At 52.3% G+C, this 18223-nt stretch overlaps 1 protein-coding gene across 2 annotated transcripts in view; it reads right to left on the reverse strand.

Moving 5' to 3' along the window:
- SMOC2 (SPARC related modular calcium binding 2) overlaps positions 1-18223 on the reverse strand; it is a 154203-nt gene that overhangs the window by 106903 nt on the left and 29077 nt on the right. For both annotated transcript variants that reach the window (XM_070461328.1, XM_070461327.1), the window contains exon 2: positions 403-574. In XM_070461328.1, the coding sequence (XP_070317429.1) occupies positions 403-574 (172 nt within the window). The remainder of the gene's footprint in view (positions 1-402; positions 575-18223) is intronic.

The following is an 18223-nucleotide window of genomic DNA, read 5'->3' on the forward strand; positions in this document are numbered from 1 at the left end:
TGTAAAATCAGCGCCAACAAAGAAAAAAAAAAAATCCCTGAAAACAGCACAGGTGCTATTATACACGCCCCACATGTTAGACAGTGAAACGAGAAAGAGTTGAAAGAACCACTTTAAAAAACGGGGGCAAGAAAGAATAATTTTAGGAGACTCTGGAAACATTCTGTGAAACCTGGATGAATCTGTGTTGCGATGTGTGATGTCATAAAACATTCTAAGAAAAAAGAACATTCAACAAGAACATAATGATTCAAAAACGACTCTCACCACTACGCGCCCTGACAAAGATTCACGAGCAGATACCCTTGACTTTGGCACAGGAAACTTGGCCGGGTGAAGACAAAGCACGTAAACGTGCATTTCAGGGCTTGGCTCTCGAACAAGTGATGGAAGGAAACCTACCTTTGCAGCTGCCTCGATAAGCAATTTCCAGCTGGGGGTCTTTGCACTTGGCGCGTTGAAACTCGCAGCGGGATAGGAAGGTCCTCCCGTCCGAGGCGCACAGCGGCTTCTGGGCGGAGCCCCCGCAGTCCAAGCTGCAGTCTTTGTCCTTGTCTTGGTCAACTCTCAAAAACTTGGAGGAGAAAAGAAAAAAGAAGCCAGACGTCTCAAGGAGTGTTCTGGGGAAAGCAGGAGGCTGTCTAGGCCACTTGGTGTTGAAGGAGTGTCCCAGAAACATGGTGGGAAGCCCGGAAGCCTCTGACCTCCGGGGTCTCAGACATCCAGATAACTGGTCATTCTGCTCAACATCCAGTGGCTGAACCTCTGAATGCTCCACCACTGGCCTGGGACACCGTCCAGCTCTGCCCTGGGACACATGTGTTCTGTTTACCTCTAACTGTCTGAATAGCGATGCTTTTCTTTGAGTCTGTGAATTCAGTGCCTGGTTGACCCCTCCATTCACTACGTTTTGCCATCAACTTGGAAGTCACATGAGTCTGGAGCCCCCTGTCTTTCTGGAATTGGGGGGGGGCAGGCTCTCCCTGCTGGAAAGCACCACACAATCTCATCCACACCCCAGGTACCCCTTCGTGTGGAAGGTCAGTTTCTGAGTAAGTGCCCTGGCTCCACGGGGTCCAAGGGACCCTCTGGGACCCAGGGCTGCAAGGGCGCTACAGGCAGAGAGCCGCTGCCCGGGGGCCCCTCCCGGGCCCCTGTCCTTGCCTTGGCTCCTCTGATGCCTGGACACAGAGCTTCAGAGCGCGGGGTCTCCCAGCGGGGCTCAGATCTAGCCACCAGCCTCCCACACCCGCCCCCACACAGTGGATGGTGTCCCCTGCCCCCCTCAGCTTCCCAACCCCCCACACACCCCACCCCAGTCCTGCCTAGTCGTCCTCGCCCCAGACACAACAAGCATGAAGGTGACCCCAGCGCTGCTTTGGGTTAGAGGACGTGGTCGCTGGAGCATCGCCTGCCCCGCCCAGGCCTGTGCTCTGATTAACGGAGCACCACTGAGCCGTTAAAGGAAAGAAGGCCGGCGCTGAGGTGCGGCACTTCTCGACACTCCACGGTGAGTGCACAGCCCTGGGTGCTGTGGCCGTTTGAACGGCTTATCCAGCAGGTTTGTCCCCGTGATACTTGGCTCTGCTCACAGCGACACCCCCCCCCCGCCCCCGGGGAGCCGGAGGAAAGTGGGAACGCAGTTAGGCAGAAGCTCAGGGCCCTCATCGACCTGCTGTCTCGTCAGGAAGAAACAGAGAGAAGAGTCTCAAACTCAGGGTGCCTCATTCCTTGAGAAGACAGATACCCAAACTCGGCCCTTTCATCTCCGAGTGTCCTGCTTGGTGATGCGTGAAGACAAACCGATGCCGAAGCTGAGGTGAAGCCAGAGGAGGGAAGGGCCCCGGGTTTGGGGGTCAGCTGCCCAGGGGACCACTTCCCTCCTGGGGTCCAGGTGGGGCCCGGGAAGAAGGGCAGCCAGGGCACTGTGGCTGGGAGCTGGCGGGCGACCACTTCTCTACCTGAACCTCTGGGAGCTGATGAGGGGCCGTTTGCAGGGTTTCTGGATGAAGGCTCCAGCCACCAGACCGTGCTCAGCATCTGGAGCATCACGTCTTTATCCAGCGGGGCTCTGGGGACAAGGGGGCACACTTACCCTGCTCTAATGTTTCCTGTGAATAAGGTCACTTGCTGAAATGATCTGTGCTTATTTTAACCAAGAGGCAAGTGAAAAGAGATCATTGCCTTCTCCAAGATTTTGCAAAAAATATATATATATAGATTTTTCTTAAACAGAGCAAATACAGAAGCTTTCTGTGTGGATCACAACAAACTGTGGAAAATTCTGAAAGAGGTGGGAATCACAGACCACCTTACCTGCCTCCTGAGAAACCTTTATGCTGGTCAAGAAGCAACAGTTAGAACCGGACATGGAACAACAGACTGGTTCTAAATTGGGAAAGGAGTACGTCAAGGCTGTATATTATCACCCTGCTTATTTAACTTATATGCAGAGTACATCATGTGAAAAGCTAGGCTGGATGAATCACAAGCTGGAATCAAGATTGCCAGGAGAAATATCAATAACCTCAGATATGCAGATGACACCACCCTTATGGCAGAAAATGAAGAACTAAAGAGCCTCTTGATGAAAGTGAAAGAGGAGAATCAAAAAGTTAGTTTGAAACTCAGCATTCAAAAAATGAAGATAGTGGCATCCAGTCCCCTCACTTCCTGGCAAATAGGTGGGGAAACAATGGATATAGTGACAGACTTTATTTTCTTTGGGCTCCAAAATCACTGTGGACAGTGACTGCAGCCATGAAATTAAAAGACACTTGCTCCTTGTAAGGACGCTATGACAAACCTAGACAGCATTTTAAAAAGCAGAGACATCACTTTAATGACAAAGGTCTATCTAGTTAAAGCTATGGTTTTTCCAGTCGTCATGTATGGATGTGAGAGTTGGACCATAAAGAAGGCTCAGTGCTAAAGAATTGATGCTTTTGAACTGTGGTGTTGGAGAAGACTCTTAAGAGTCCCTTGGACTGCAAGGAGATCCAACCAGTCCATCCTAAAGGAAATCAGTCCTGAATATTCATTGGAAGGACTGATGCTGAAGCTGAAACTCCAATACTTGGCCACCTGATGTGAAGAGTTGACTCATTGGATAAGACCCTGATGCTGGGAAAGATTGAAGGCAGAAGAGAAGGGATGACAGAGGATGAGATGGTTGGACGGCATCACCGACCCAATGGACATGAACTTGGGCAAACTCTGAGAGATGGTGAGGGACAGGGGGACCTGGCGTGCTGCAGTCCACGGGGTCAAAGAGAGTCGGACACAATTGAACAGAAAAAAGTACAGAAGCACGCTGAATGAATTCTGTCACCATGGAATTTCAACCTCTTTTTCTTTTCGCTCTCCCTGTTCAGTCCTGGAGACAGGACCTCCACGTGAGGGATCCCGTCGCATGAAATGCTGCTTGTCTTTCAAAGCTGCCTCATTCCGCTCCTCATAAGCATCTAGTTTTCACGGACTTGCTCCTATGACTCACAGCTGGCTGGGACTAGAACAGTTTTGTGCAAAAGCAAGAGAGACTGGGAGAGGGGCCACAGAGGAGCAAAGCTGACGGTGAAATATCCCGGGACCCTCCCAGGCCAGGCCCACATGGGCGCCCGCCCAGAAGGAGCGCCCTTCAATTTCAGATGAAAACAGGGAATAACCTAAATCCTGCTAATTTTTACCTATAAGAGGTGCTCTATTTGTATTTCCTGAAACCATAAGACGAGGAAATGCAGATGGCTTAGGGAAGACACCGTAATTACCATTCTCTCTAAATGGAGGGCAACAGCCTCCGTCTTCTCATTTTTTAAAAAGTCGAGCATTCAGGCCTTTGGGATTTGACTGTAATTCTTGGTAATTTAATGGTGTGGAACAAACAATGGACCTGTTCTTTCTCAGAAATGAGAGAACTCATACTTTCTCCACATTTCTCCCCCTTCCCCCTTTTACCAGCAATTAAATTCCAGGAGAGTCAGTGCACAGAGGAATGTGATCTTTTCAAGGAGCTGGATTCTTTACTAAACAAAGCCCAGGGAGGAAAATAAAATATTCCCCTTCTAAAGAATTTAGTGTTCACTGACGAACGTGGTTGAGGGTCTTCACACTAGTTCCGATAAAAGACACCTTGTCCAGTTTAGAGGGACTCTGTTACACCTCCAGCACCGCTCTGGCAGCAACGACTCAGGGTCCCGGGCCCGTCTCTCTCCCGTTCAGGACGCAGTGCAGTCGGCACGTGTCGGGGGGGACTAAGGGCTGCACGTGCGTGTCTGCCTGCAGGTCCAGGGGCTCCAGCATCAGAAAAAGTGGGTCAAGTGTACACAGATTAAAGCCATGGTCCATATTCCACTTAATAAATGAATGGGTTTAAACCAGAGGAAAAGTGGGAACAAAGTGAAACCATTTAAGAAACGGATTAAACTCTTAATACAGACAAATTTTTTCCCATGCAATATTGATATGTTGATGGAAGATGCCATTTTTACAAGATAACACATGGCATGGGTTAAATTAAGAAAAACATCTCTGAATTACATAATCATGCAGCTGGAAGATTCCCCAAAGAAAGAACTTTCTAAATAATGAGCCACCGGAAAGTGAACATAGCTTCCAAGTAAGCGTGCTTGCTCGATGCCAGGATGAGGCCCACACAGCAGGCAGGGCAGACAGGGCAGAACCCATGGGGCATCTGGGGTGCAGGTGGATCTGAGGGGCTCGAGGGAGTGACCTTAAACCACCAAGGAAGGAGGCGGGGAGGACCACAAACACACAGCCTGTGCTAAAGACCAGCTTCACTTTAGAGCCTGAGCTGTCTCAGATCTCAGGAGGGTTCCCCCTACTTTCTAGCGGAATAGAGAACGGAACCCGTGACTCGAAGCTGGACAAGCATTTTCCAGCCCTAAGCCTGCAGCTGAGATGCTCCAGGGAAACACAGCTGCTGCGGGGTGTTCTCTGCCCAGAGACGGCCACCCCTCACTCATTCATTCTCTCTCACTCATTCACTTATTCCTCATCCACTTGCTGGAACTAACATGCACCAACCCATGCATGTTTAAAAAACACTCTACTTCAGTATTTTAATAGTCTTTGCCTCTATTTCCCACAGGGATCAAGCCTCATATTTCTAAGGTAGGAAAGAGTCAGGTCCACTTTGAATGGAAGATGATTGTGATTGCTCAGCGATTATTAGGGGACTGCCCTCTGTCAGGCGTTTTCCTGGACTCTGCGAGGGTTCAGAGGAGGGCCTGTCCTCGTGGAGATTAAGGTCCAGAGGGCAGCAAACACAGCACACAAGTATCCACCACCCGGCTCGGCCAGGGAACACCCGTCCTGCCGTGCGGGACGATGCAGGACCGGCAGGCCTCGCGAGGAGAGTGTGAGCTCCTGAGAGCGTGGGATGGGCTGCTGACTCCTGGGTGGGGACCTGAAGACTCTCACCCAAGAGAGTCTCTGAGACGACGGGAAAGGAAGACAGCGGTGTGGAGTCCAAGCGCACAGACCCGGGGAGCAAACCAAGAGTGTGACGTCAGGGGGCCTGACGGGGCCGTGCTGAGACTGGCCCACAGATCAAGAGCTGGGAGGGACTGGGCCCCCTTTCCTGCGACCACAACATTCCCAAGTCTGCGTTCTGCTCGCTGAGCACAGATGACGCCAGCGGACAGTCTGGCAAAATGACCCCCGCGCTGTGACAGCCCTCCAGGCCTTGGTCATTAACTGGCAGTTAGCATGGATGCCGTGAACCCACGGCAAGTGGATTCTGTGACAGCCGGACGCTACTCAGGACCTTCCGCACACTGTCGGAACCACCAGCCCGGCAGCAGGGGGTCGTGCGCTTATCTGCGAAGTGGGCGTAGTAGCACTTTCTCTGCTGACCTTTGCAGTAGCCATGTGAGTAACTAAAATAACGAGACTCGCAGTGTGCCTGAGAAGGATGAAGTGAACTTCAGGATGAGGAGGGCATCTGTGTCTCCACGTGTGCACGGTCCTGCCGGGAGCCGCCCGGCCACGGCTGATGATCACCAGGAGGCACTGGGCGGCACGGAGCCAGCGGGAGGGGCTTTTACTAGATCCCCCCTTTGCTGATTTGAAAAACAAGCTGGCAACATAGGTGAAAACAATAGATTGTGGGTCTTGCAAAGGGGGATCTGTCTCAATATGCCTAAGACACTGAGTGAAACAGTGACGGAGACAGCACAGTATTGATAACAGGTGTCACCAGCATCATTTGGAGACTCTTGATGGCTTTTCATTGTTTTTTTTTTTTTTTTTAGTTTTTATGACTAGATTTATGTTGTAAACCCAACAAAGAGAGAGAAAGTGGTCAACACTCTGTGCTGATAAATGCCTGTGTGTCTGGGGGCCCGGTCGGCACTGCAGCGCGGAGTGGACAAAGGAAGCTGCCTGGAGACAGGCAGCTGGCTGTGTGATTGGGACAGTCATCCTCTTAGCCAAACAATCCTTGGCTCCTTCATTTGTGAAATGAAGATGATGGTAACACTAAGGCTTATTTCATCATCCTTATTGTGAAAATAAGACGAAGGACGTGGATGAGCACCTGCTTGGCACAAAGATGCAACCTGCAGGAAGCCCTCCCAGGCAGACACTCAACCCCAGGGCATCTGTGCTCTGGGCCACGTTCCCATCATCAAAGCTTCAAGTATGGGCACTAAGAGATCCTCCCGTTTACCGTCATTTTCAAAAAGAAAATTAGGAGCACGAAGCTGAGAGGGAGGCAACTCAGGTGTCGAGAGGAGGGGGCAAGCTGTGCAGGAAGATGCAGGCAGCGAGGGCAGGTGGGCTCCACACTCAGGGTCCATGGGGAGGGGTGCTCGTGCGCGGAGACAGGACCCAGGAGACGAGCTGGCGCAGGGGCTGCAGGAGCCCTGCCCGAAGACAAACAGGAGCGCTGCCCGCCGCGCGTGCACGCGAACACAGCCCCACGCAGACTGAGAGCTCCCAGAGCAGCGGTCCCTGAAGCCTGGCTGAGAAACAGGAGTTCCCGGCGCTCTGGGATGAGCAGGCACGGCAGGGGCTGACCCACCGAGGAGGAAACGGGAGGTGGGCGGGCCGGTGCTACTGTTTGCTTTATTTCAGCACTGCATTCCTGTCTTGTTTGAGAGGACGTAAGGCTTTTCTAACTTTTTATCGAGTCCTTGTGGGCTTCTGGTCCCCAGACCCAGGCCCTCTCTGATGCCCTGAGCTCAGGCACCCTCCACACGGTGAGCGCTGGGTCCTGACCCCACAGCTAGGGACGGGCAGAAGTTCCGCTCCATGCCCTGCTCTGCAAATCTCTGCTCTTTTCTCAAAGCCTGTCTTTTTTATCTACTTTCCTTCCCTGCCTCCACATTAATATTTATTTCAATAATGAAAACAGATATTTTTGCTTCTTGTTAGTACTTCTTGGAGATAAGAAACTCTTGGGTTTTGATTATTCCAGATTTGTGTTTACTTGAGAGTCAGCAGGAACTTTATTACTCTCAGAAAGAAAGAAAGTAAAGTTGCTCAGTCGTATCAGACTCTGCAACCCCATGAACTGTAGTCCACCAGGCTCCTCCGTCCATGGGATTCTCCAGGCAAGAATACTGGAGTGGGCTGCCATGTCTTTCTCCAGAAGATCTTCCCGACCCAGGGACTGAACCCAGGTCTTCTGCATTGTAGGCAGACGTTTTACCGTCTGAGCCACCAAGGACGTCCTGGTGCTACTCTCAAACATCTACCTGTATTTATTACGAAGAGTTTGAGAGTCTCAAAATAAAACACAGGTAGATGGTGTTACGTGAGCACAAGGATGATCTCTGATTCTCACCTGAAGGCTCCTGACTCGACAGTCAACCCCACTCTGGAGGCTCAGAGACGATTTGTTTGCACAAAGGCCTTAAAACCTCCACGGGTACAAGCCAGGCCTGTGTCCCCGCGACGTCACCGCACGCAGTGACATGAAGGTGTGCACGGGGGTCTCGGTGGACCCGAGGCCAGCACTCTCGTCATGAGTTCAGTGACAGTGAAGTGCCAGTTCTCGGCAGCATCCCAGTAAGAATCGCGCGTAGACCAAAGGGACGCTTCACAGCTCCGCGTTCTCTGGCTGCGGCTCTGCGAGACAGGACAAACTTGGGAAGTGGGAGAACGCTACAGCGGACGCTCGGCCAGCTGCTTACGAGCACCTGGGGCCTCTCGGGTAGCGATGGATGTGTTCATCCACGGGGCCCAAGCCCAGCACCACGTCTGGTCTACAGCTGGTGCTCAATAAACGCTCACTGTCTGGGGAGCTGTAGTAACATGACCAGGCGGGACTCACTGAGGCGTGACCAGGGCTGTGGCAGGGTCAGGAGGTGTCTGAACAAGCAGACGTAGGGAGGGATACGGGGCTCAGAGACACTTAAGCGTCAGGAAGACGTCTGAACCCCCAGGCGTGCATGCCATGGGTGTGCTGCAGCAGACGCACCTGCTCTACGACCGGAAACGTCCACCTCTCATCACCACCCTGGAGCGGGACGCCTCCCTCCCGTGTGCCCAAGGTGCCTCCAGAGCAAAGCATACGAAAGGTCATTCATATGCCCTGCCTGTGTCTAAGAGCGAAGGGACAAATTAGCCTAGAAAACAAGTATTACGCTCACATCTGACTCCATTTTCCAAACCCTCCGCCCTGCACACTGGGGTCAGCTCTGTGTCCACCACTTCACTGTCCGCTGGGCCGCCGGTCAGCCCTGGGGAGCCCCCGGTGTCTGCCTCAGGGACCATCTGGGTACATCCGTGCACACGGACGGGCGTGGGGGCAAAGGCCCAGGGGCAGGGACCGCGCCCTGCACACCAGCCCTCTGAGAGGGGCCGGCAGACGGCCCGGCCCGCCCGAGGCCAGAGGACAGGCGGAGCTGGAGAAGGCGGCCCCAGAGGTGCCGTGCCCTGCGCTCTGTCGTCAGGGGGAGCTCACAAACGCCCCGATGGCCTCGCCCGCCCCGGGCCACCAAGTGGACGGCAGGTGGCACCTACGTCCGCCCCCCGTTGCCCAGTAGACCAACACACTCGCTGACAAGGTGAAATTTCCAGAGGCCTGCAGCCAAGGCTTCTTTTTTAAGGTTCCTGCTCATTTTAAAGCATTTAGAGCAAATTATGCTAAAGTACATGGTAAGGCTATCAAAGAGATCTGCGCAGCAGGGGAAACGCATCCCAAATCAGAGGCACCAGAGAGCTTGCTCCCGAGCCAAACCTCAGGAGACCGTGCGCCATATGGAAGGACGGTCCCCGCGGAGGGCGGGGCGGGCGGAGGAGGCAGGAGCAGAGGGGCAGCCCGCCGCGGGCAGCAGGTGAGAGGCCCGTCTGCCCAAGAAGCGGCGGGGAGACCACTCCCCAGGCCGGGAAGCAGGCTCACCCCAGGTCTCAGGTGCGCTCACACGGTCCCGACGTCTTCAAGTGAGAATGAGCACATCACGCACGGTCAGGGGCCTGGGGCTCCCAGGGAAGACCAGCCAGAACCCGGGTTCAAGTCAGCATCCAAGCCCGGTGAAACCTTCCCAGCACCCGAAGCATTGTCTGTGCCCTCATCACACCCCGACCTCGTCCCTCCTCCTGTGAGCCCGGTCTGGCCCTTCCTGGGGCAACACGAGTGCCCAGGAGACGAGTTGAAAGCAAGGGTGTTTCGCTGCAGGCTGGGGTCATGAGAAGCCAGCGCTCACAGGTCTGGGTCCTGCCGGATCCACACAGGTCCAAGCACAAAGCAGCTTCCTCACAAGGACTGGCAGCGTGAAGGGAAGGGAATGACCCTGAGAGCCCACGTGTCCAGACCCGAGCTCCCCGCCACCACTAGGGCACACGCGCTCCACGCTGGGCCAGGCAGGGAGGCTTCCCGGGAGAAGGAGGAGCCGAGAAGAAACCCTCCCCGCTTCCAGGTTCACCTCCGCACCACAACCGCCACCACAGGAGAAAGAAACCCGCGGAAGGAAGTCTGAAGCCCTTTCTCTGTGGAAATGAGCCAAGCGCCTTTGTCCACATGACCTGGGGCCAGGGCAGAGGCTGGCCCCCCGGATAGGATGCTGTCGGGGCCTGGAGGCTGGGCAGGCAGAGTTCAGGGGTCACCGATGAAGAGACCGAGGGTCCCAGAGGACACAAGCTCAGGTGCATCACTGACCAAAGAAGAGACTGAGGCTCCAGGGGAGGTCACCGGCTCATCCAAGATTCGGCTAGAACCAAACCCAAGACTTTGGGCCTGGGGTCTGCTCTTCACTACAATCCTAAGGGCTGGAAACCTGCCTGGGGGCCATGGCTGCGCCTTCCCGCCCCAGGGCACCCAGCCAAAGGCTTCACTCTTCACCCACGCACAGGGCCTGGTCTTGACAAGCAGCCTTGGAAAGATGCACAGAAGAGGGGCTGGGGGCACAGGAGCCCCCCTCTCCTGCCCTCTCTTCTCTTTCCTAGGTCTCCCCCTCCTCCCGGCCTGCAGGCGACTCAGGGATGCCTCACGTCAGCATCCACACAAACGGAAAGTGGCCTACGCCCCCATCACCTCGGTTTACACATTAAGCAGATTCTTCACATTTTTAAGAGTCCGTGTTTACGTTAGGAGATAGCCGAGGCCTGGAGCCTTGGAGCAGAATTCTCCGAAATGGACCCTCTTCATCTCCAGGCGCTGGCACCTCGCTGCTCAGCGTTATCATCATCCCTGAGCTGGAGCACTATCTCGGCGACAGGCGGGAGCAGGCCGCTGGCGCTCCTGCGGTCCATCACCGACGCCCGTGCTGGGCTGCCTCACCTCCTCCCAGGGGCCAAGGCAGAGAGACAACTCCACGCCCTGATCACCCAGACACAAGGTGCTTCACCCCAGGACTTGGGAGTGGGGGTCAGGTAGCTCAGGAAACCACCAGCCACACGCAGCTACTTGCACTGAGTTCGAGTGAAATGAAACAGAAAACGCAGCTGCTTGGCTGCATTGAGCTCTCAGCCCCCCGGGCTTGGAGCCGGGCCCTGGGCAGCGAGAGGACACGCTTCTGTCATCACCGGCGGCTCTTAGACGCTGCTCTGGAAGCAACGATGAAGGGTAATTAATCTCCTGAACCAGCTCCCTAAACCCCAATTTCTAAATGACCAGTTGCAAAAAGAGACGTCAATATCCATTCAGGCTACATTACTAATGAAACAAATATGAAACGCTGAGAAGTGAATCACCTTTTGAAAAGGTTATCCTGAAATTCACACCTGTAATTACAGAGGAAGGAGAAACATTTAATGACAGGCGGAAGAGAAAGTTGGAGGGGAGAGAGGTCCCGCTGAGGGAGAGGAGAGGTCCTGAGATGGAGGTAAAGAGCAGGCGGTCAACGTCAGGGCGAGGGGACAGGCCGGCCCGTGGTGGGCGTGGGCAGTGGCCTGAGCTTCCCTACCTTTAGGGGCACAAGTTACTGCTCAACAAACCCAAACCAGGGAAGGGGTGAAGGCGGGGAGAGGTGAGGGTGGAAGGGGAGAGGGAGCGAGAGGGGCCCCATCGTCCGGCAGGCAGGTCTGCTGCGAGCATGCGCAGGGACGCAGGGGGAGGCAGGGGCCCCAGAGAAAGAGACCACGCTCTGTCCCAGGAGGTCTTGCAGCCTTTTCCAAACGGGTGTCCCCAGCAGACACCTTACCCCGTGGCAGATGCCTGCTCTGCTTCCCACAAGGTGCTCAGAGCATCACACACTTTACAGAGGATTAAACCAAGGAGACAGGATGACGAACTGGGGGATTTCAGAGGAGAACTCAGAGTGCTAGCAGGGACCCTGGCCATGCTGACCGCCCTACAGGATGAGGCCGCCAGCAGGTGCCCGACAGAGAGAAGGATGCACGAGAAGTGAGCTGTTCTGGCTGCCTCCCCTGAGGCCACTACAGCCGAGGCTGCACCCAGGGCCTCCCATCAGGGGAGGGACCACAGCATGGGGGGCCCAGGTAACAGGGGTGGGGGCAGCGCTGCTTTCCTTTCGTGGCAGCATCCTGACTCAGGTTGTTTCGTAAGAACAGAAGCCCCTGCCTAAGGGGGTCTGCAGCACACACACAGGCCCCGCCCATCCACACACAAGCCCCACCCATCCACACAGGCACCACCCATCTACACACAGGCCCCACCCATCCACAAGGCCCTGCCCATCCATACACAAGCCCCGCCCATCCACATGTAAGTCCCGCCCATCCACACACAGGCCCTGCCCATCTACACACAGGCCCTGCCCATCCACAGACTCCGCCCATCCACACAAGCCCCTCCCACCTACACACAAAGCCCGCCCATCCACACACACGGCCCATCCACACACCCGGCTCATCAGCAGTGGGCTTTGGGATCCTGGCACCGGCATCCCCATTCTGACTGAGCCGACCCCTCTTCTCCAGGCCTGCAGGCTCAGATGCTCAGGGAAGGCAGAGATCTAGGCCCTGGTCTCCCCAGTCCCCACCTCTCAGGCTGGCCCTGTTCTGGGGTGGCTGCCCCAGCTTTGGCACCACCATCCTGGGGGAGTTATCACAGAACATCACAGTCAGGAAAGTGCACCTCTGTGTGTGTCTGCTCCATGTCCTAGAGGGCTCTGCCCCCGAAAGCAGGCTCAACTCGGAGCCCAACAAGTCGGAAAGTTAAGTCGCTCAGTCGTGTCTGACTCTTTGTGACCCTATGGACTGTAGCCCACCAGGCTCCTCTGTCCATGATTCTCCAGGCAAGAATACTGGAGTGGGTTGCCATTTCCTTCTCCAGGGGATCTTCCCGACCTAGGGATCGAACCCAGGTCTCCCACATTGCAGGCAGACGCTTTAACCTCTGAACCACCAGGGAGCAAGTCGGAGGCACTGCTAATTACCAACCACTGCTAATTTCCCATCTTTTTGACAGTGGAGATGTGCCGTGGAGACGTCATCCGCGTGTTCACTGACGCGGAAGGACTCAGATGCCTTCTCTGACCCGGTAGAGCGCTCCAGGGAATGTCCAGAGAGATGCTGCCTAGGTGTTCAATTCAGGGGGAAAAGGTAGAGGAAGAAGAGACCTGCCCACTGTGTTTAGGTATTTGCCAAGTAAATTAGCACTTGTATACCTAAAATCTAATTAGCACAGCCACAGGACCAGTGCCTGCTCCCCAGTGTCCAGCTGTCTGGATCCAGACCCTGAGTTTGACCGTTTCATAAAGAATGCATTCACTCAGAATGCTCGAGAGGAAAACTACTCTTCTCAACATCTGGTAGAACTATCGAGCAAACCTGCCAAGATTTCGACCAGTTTGTCTGGAATGATGCCAAACCAAGAAAACAATGAGGCTTATAATGGAAACAGAGACAAAGCTTTAATTTAGGATTGTTCCAAAGGCATGAGATGATTCTATACTCCTAATATTCTGAAGTTACTGTGTCCACGGCTGTTGACATGCAAAATTCCAGAAAGTGGCTACTGCACAAAGTCAAATTCCTCCAGGAGTTCGCGTCAGAAAACACCACAGGGCAAAAACCAATGAAAACGGCAACAACACAAAGACGGCTTAAAACCAGAAGATGTGTTGCATGTAAGAGCCAGCTGAAATAGATTTTCTTAGCTGACATTTAGCTAGAAAAAAGAAACTAGAATTTATATATTTTTTGAAAAAAAGAAATTATGTCCACATTGTCAACTTGCTCATCTAAAGCTAATTTTAACTAGCCAGGATACTTAGAATTTTTATATTAATTTACCAAACTACCATCATTTTACATTATAATACTATTATAAGACCACATCTTACCACAATGGAGTCCATGTAGGGACCCCTTGGCCTTTGTATACAGAATGTCACGGTCACTTTCTGAATAGTTTTTTTGGTTCTGGAAAACTATCAGACTTTAAAGTTGTGTGTGTGTGTGTGTGTGTGTGTGTGTGTGTGTGTGCAATCGTATCCAGCTCTTTGTGCACTGTTTATCAATTATTTCCCTTCATCGCTGTGCAAGGCTATATGACATCTTACACAAGGTAAGATTATAAATTGGTGGGAGTTGGATTTTTTAACACATCTGTACCAATAAAGATGAAAGTTCAAGCCAGTTGTCTTTCAAACAGGTCACTTCTGAGCACATATGAACATTCCACCAGTTTAGTCCTCTTTTAAATTTGTGAATTCTTCCTTGAATCTCCCTTCACACCAAGTTAGAAAGGACTCAGGAAGATTTCATGCCAAAGTACAGACAATTTTCTCCTAAATAATCTCACTGGATCCTGACAAGCCCTCGACAGGCTAATCAAGAAACCTTCCCTCACTGAGCAGGAGGCAACAGTGCTCCGGAGAAAGCCTTTCAGATGCAGTTTCATGGCGGACGCAGGCCCGGAGCAGGGGCAGAACCTAGGTGGGCCTCTTGCACGCTGCACGTATTGTCCTCTAGAAGCACAGTCCCTCACACTATCATTGGCCCCCCGGCCACAGTCACCTCGAAACCAGGAAAGAAGCTCGTGCAGATGAACCAGCGCTGCTGTCTGGTGACATCGTCCCTCACTGTGGTTATAATCATGAAATGGGTAAACTGACACCCAGGCTTGCATTTCGACCACACGGCTTCATCCCCAGCAGTGATGTGTCACAGACCTGGGCATCACAAGAGGGAAACTGGCAGGTTTGGGGAACCTGTCACTGGGGAACCTGACCATCAGGGCCACTGCTGGTGGTGGGGATGTGGGGTCTCCCTTGACGTCTCTGATAGTTCCTGTGAGATATTTCTCTAAAATAAAAGGTGAACTAATGGGGAAAATGGAAGCCTTATGAATTAAAAATAAACATCACACGTGTGTGTGTGTTTACGTGTGTTTACATCTTTAAAAAGATTGATTCCAAGCCAAGAGTGTTCTCACGCGAATGTCAAATTGGAGCTTTCCTCTTAAATACAACTGAGTTTTTCAGTTTAAACAGGGACGGTTCTTTATCGTTGCCTGCACAAGAAATGTTCTCTTTGAATACAACTTTTCATGCACAAGGGAAAAAATGGGTAACATTATTTTGCCTAAATAAATTCACTGGTAGTTTCAGAAGCAAATTCAATATTAGAATCAATTAAAATATACAGAAATTGATCAATTAAAAGAGATTCAGTAAATTAGAAAACTGGCTTCTAAAGTGAGGAAATTAGGTTCATCAAAGAAAGAACAGAGGGAGAATATGTGAGTGGCCCTAAAATAGTGAAAACTTGTCTCAATTTCCTAACAAAATAAAATCACAATTAAGAAAACTCAAACAGCATTTCTGCATCTGTGTCCATAAGATAAGATTAAAACATTCCTGCAGGTCATATGTGTAGATATTTTTACACAAGTATGGGATTACTATTTTGGTTTAAGCTTTCATTAAGCATTTTATTGTTATTAGTAACAATAATTTTAATCTTCAGATATTTACCTGGAGTTCTGCCTGATCCTGATGGATGTCATCCATAAGTATTTTAGGATTAACTGACCTCGGTTTGAAAGAAGGGCACTGTCATCACAAGACTCTAAGCCAAAGGAGCCTCCACCTTCCAGAACCTTCCCCATCTCCCAGAACCTTTTCATTCCTGGTCTCAGAAACATCTTTTCCTAGTTACTGCCCTTTATTCTCATCTCAGTCTTCAAACCTTTTGGAAACTAGCTTTTGCACTTCATCTAAGCATCCATAACTTCACACACACAAATTCACTTATGATTTTAATAAAATAAAATTTTCTGTTGAGCATTGTCTGTCTCAGTTCTCTGGAATTCAGATTCATCCAGCTTCAACTGGACTCAGATCAAAACCCCTGCATTACTCAGATACATGATAGGAGAAATATTTGCAATGAATTGGACTGACCCACTGTAAATTATACGAGATGATCCAGAAATATTTCCTGTTGTCAGGGGTGAACTGCCAAGAATGACACAGAGTCAGACTTTATATGGGAAGGCACGCTCCCTGCTCTAAGTGGTACGTGAACACGCTCGCGCGGAGGCGGCAGACCCCTGCCACATGGCTCCAGTCCCAGATGAGGCTGTGGCCGCGACACGTGAGCCCGAGGTGCGTGGATGTGGGGTGGGAGGCGCTGCCTCTCCAGCAGGGCGGGACCAGCCCTGCGCAACTCGGCATCCAGGTTTACCGCCCTACAGTCTCGAAGCTTCTCTAGGCCGCTGCCTGGTTACCCACCTGACCATTCTCCCTGGTTCAATGCAGATTTCAGCATTTATAAAACAGGGGCTTGCATCGAGTGATTTCTCGAGCCCCATCAAGTTCACCAGACTGTCCGCCATAAACCATAGGGGAGGCGGGCTTGAGGGGTGGGCATCAGCTCGCCATGGAGCCCATCTCCTCTGGTCCACAGCAGTGACTTCCGTTCATGTTCTATGACCTTCCAAGGATGCGTCCCTGGTTCCCGCCCCCGCCCCCATATATTTTACTCTGTAACAGAGTCTTCCTGGAAGGACTGAGATGACTTGGCTGAGAACCTGGATCCTGGTCACTTCCCCCTACAAGGACATCCAGAAAGCTAAGACTGTCGCCTAGGCAAAGGTAGGGGTTTAAAGGCTAAGAATATTATTGTGGTATTATTGTGGGTTGAATGGTGTTCCTTCCCCTTGTTCAGATTACGTTTAATCTGAACTCCTGGCACCTGTGAATGTGACTGTTTTTAGAAACAAGGGCTGTGCGCAGTGATCAATTTAAGAAAAGGTTGTACTCAATGAAAATGAGAGTGGGCTTCAGATCCAACCACTGATGTCACAGGTTGAACTGTGTCCTCCTAGAGTTCAGGTGAGGTGCTAACTCCCATCCCCTTAACATGCAACCCTATTTGGAAATAATGTCATCAGCTAAGTTCATGGAGTCATGCAGAAGGACAGGGAGCCTTTAATCCAAAATGAGGGTGCCCTTATGAGACGGGAAACTTGGATACAGACACGCACACGGGGTCACCACCTGAAGTCAGGGGCACAGGCTGAGGAGCAGTGAGGAGCCAGTGGGCCTCCAGAGCCGGCAGGCCCGGGTCAGGCTCTGCCTCCGGCTGCCAGAGGAACCGAGCCTGCAGACCCCTTAACCCCGAACTCACAGCCTCCAGAATGTGAGACAATAAACTCTGTTCTTTAAGCCACTCGGTTTATGGCAATTTGTCATGACAGCCCTGGGACGCTAATAGAGATGGGTTGCTGGGCAATAATAAGGGAGTGAAATAATAAAATGATAAACTAACTGTTGATATCATCACATTAAAAATCCCTCAATCAAACTGACTGTAAAATGTTCCATTCTGTACTTATAAAAGATACATAGAAATTACTTCAAAAAACACTCAAAAGGGAAAAGAGAGCCCCATCTATATGCAGACTGTGCCCCACGTGTATGTATATCCTTTGATCATGTGGCAGTTTTTAAATCACCTCTATACTTTATCCTTTTACATATGATACGGCCAGGTGCGTGAGGAGCTCAATAAAAGCTGAAAGGCACTCTCCAGTACCACACCTTGCAGACAGGTCTCTGTACTCTGAATATTTTAAAGATGACTTTTGCTCTCTGCCTGATAAGAGGTAATCAGCTTGAATAAATTATAAAGCTAACGATGGATAACTCGGGTCTGCTCTAAGGTCACTCAAGGGGACCCCACAGAGGTCAGAACCAAGGGGAGGGGACGGAGCAGGGAGGTGAAGGGCCCCAGAGGGGAGCACAGGTCAGCCAGACCACAGAAGCCCAGCCTCCCTGCCCAGAGACCGCCCTGGAGGAGAAGGTGACTCAGCAGATGGGGCCACCTTTAGGCTCCTCCAGCAGAAGAGGACAAGTCAGAGAGAAACGGCAACGGGTCTGCTACATGCGGCAGCAATCAATGAGTGGGCAAGAAGGAGGTGGGCGGGCATGCCCAGGAAGGGCCAGGCTGGGCACCGCTGCTCGGGGACAGCTGACACCCCAAAGCCCCTCACAGCCCGGTGCAAGGACGAGGGCTCCCGCTGGGGGGACGTGCCCTCAGGGGCCGGAAGGGTGCAGGCTAAGGGTCTCGGGCTCTGGCCATCAGCGTGTTCTGACCTCCTCGGCCCTTGAGCCAGCTGGGCCTTCCTGTGCGGTGCATAAAGAATAATGAAGATAAACAGTCCCTCTGCAACCCTGTAGCTCCCAGGCCTAGCTATCACCACGTCCAGAGAGCACCAGGACCTCACAGCCAGATGCCCTGGATGAGGGCCTGCACACGGCCACGCCCGCGGGCGGGGGGACTAATGCCCTTGTTTACGCTTCTCTTCCAGGAAAGGCAGCTCGCTCAAGGCTGAGGTCTCACCCCT

Source organism: Odocoileus virginianus, chromosome 34 (genome assembly GCF_023699985.2).
Source record: "Odocoileus virginianus isolate 20LAN1187 ecotype Illinois chromosome 34, Ovbor_1.2, whole genome shotgun sequence".
NCBI classification, from domain to species: Eukaryota; Metazoa; Chordata; class Mammalia; order Artiodactyla; family Cervidae; genus Odocoileus; species Odocoileus virginianus.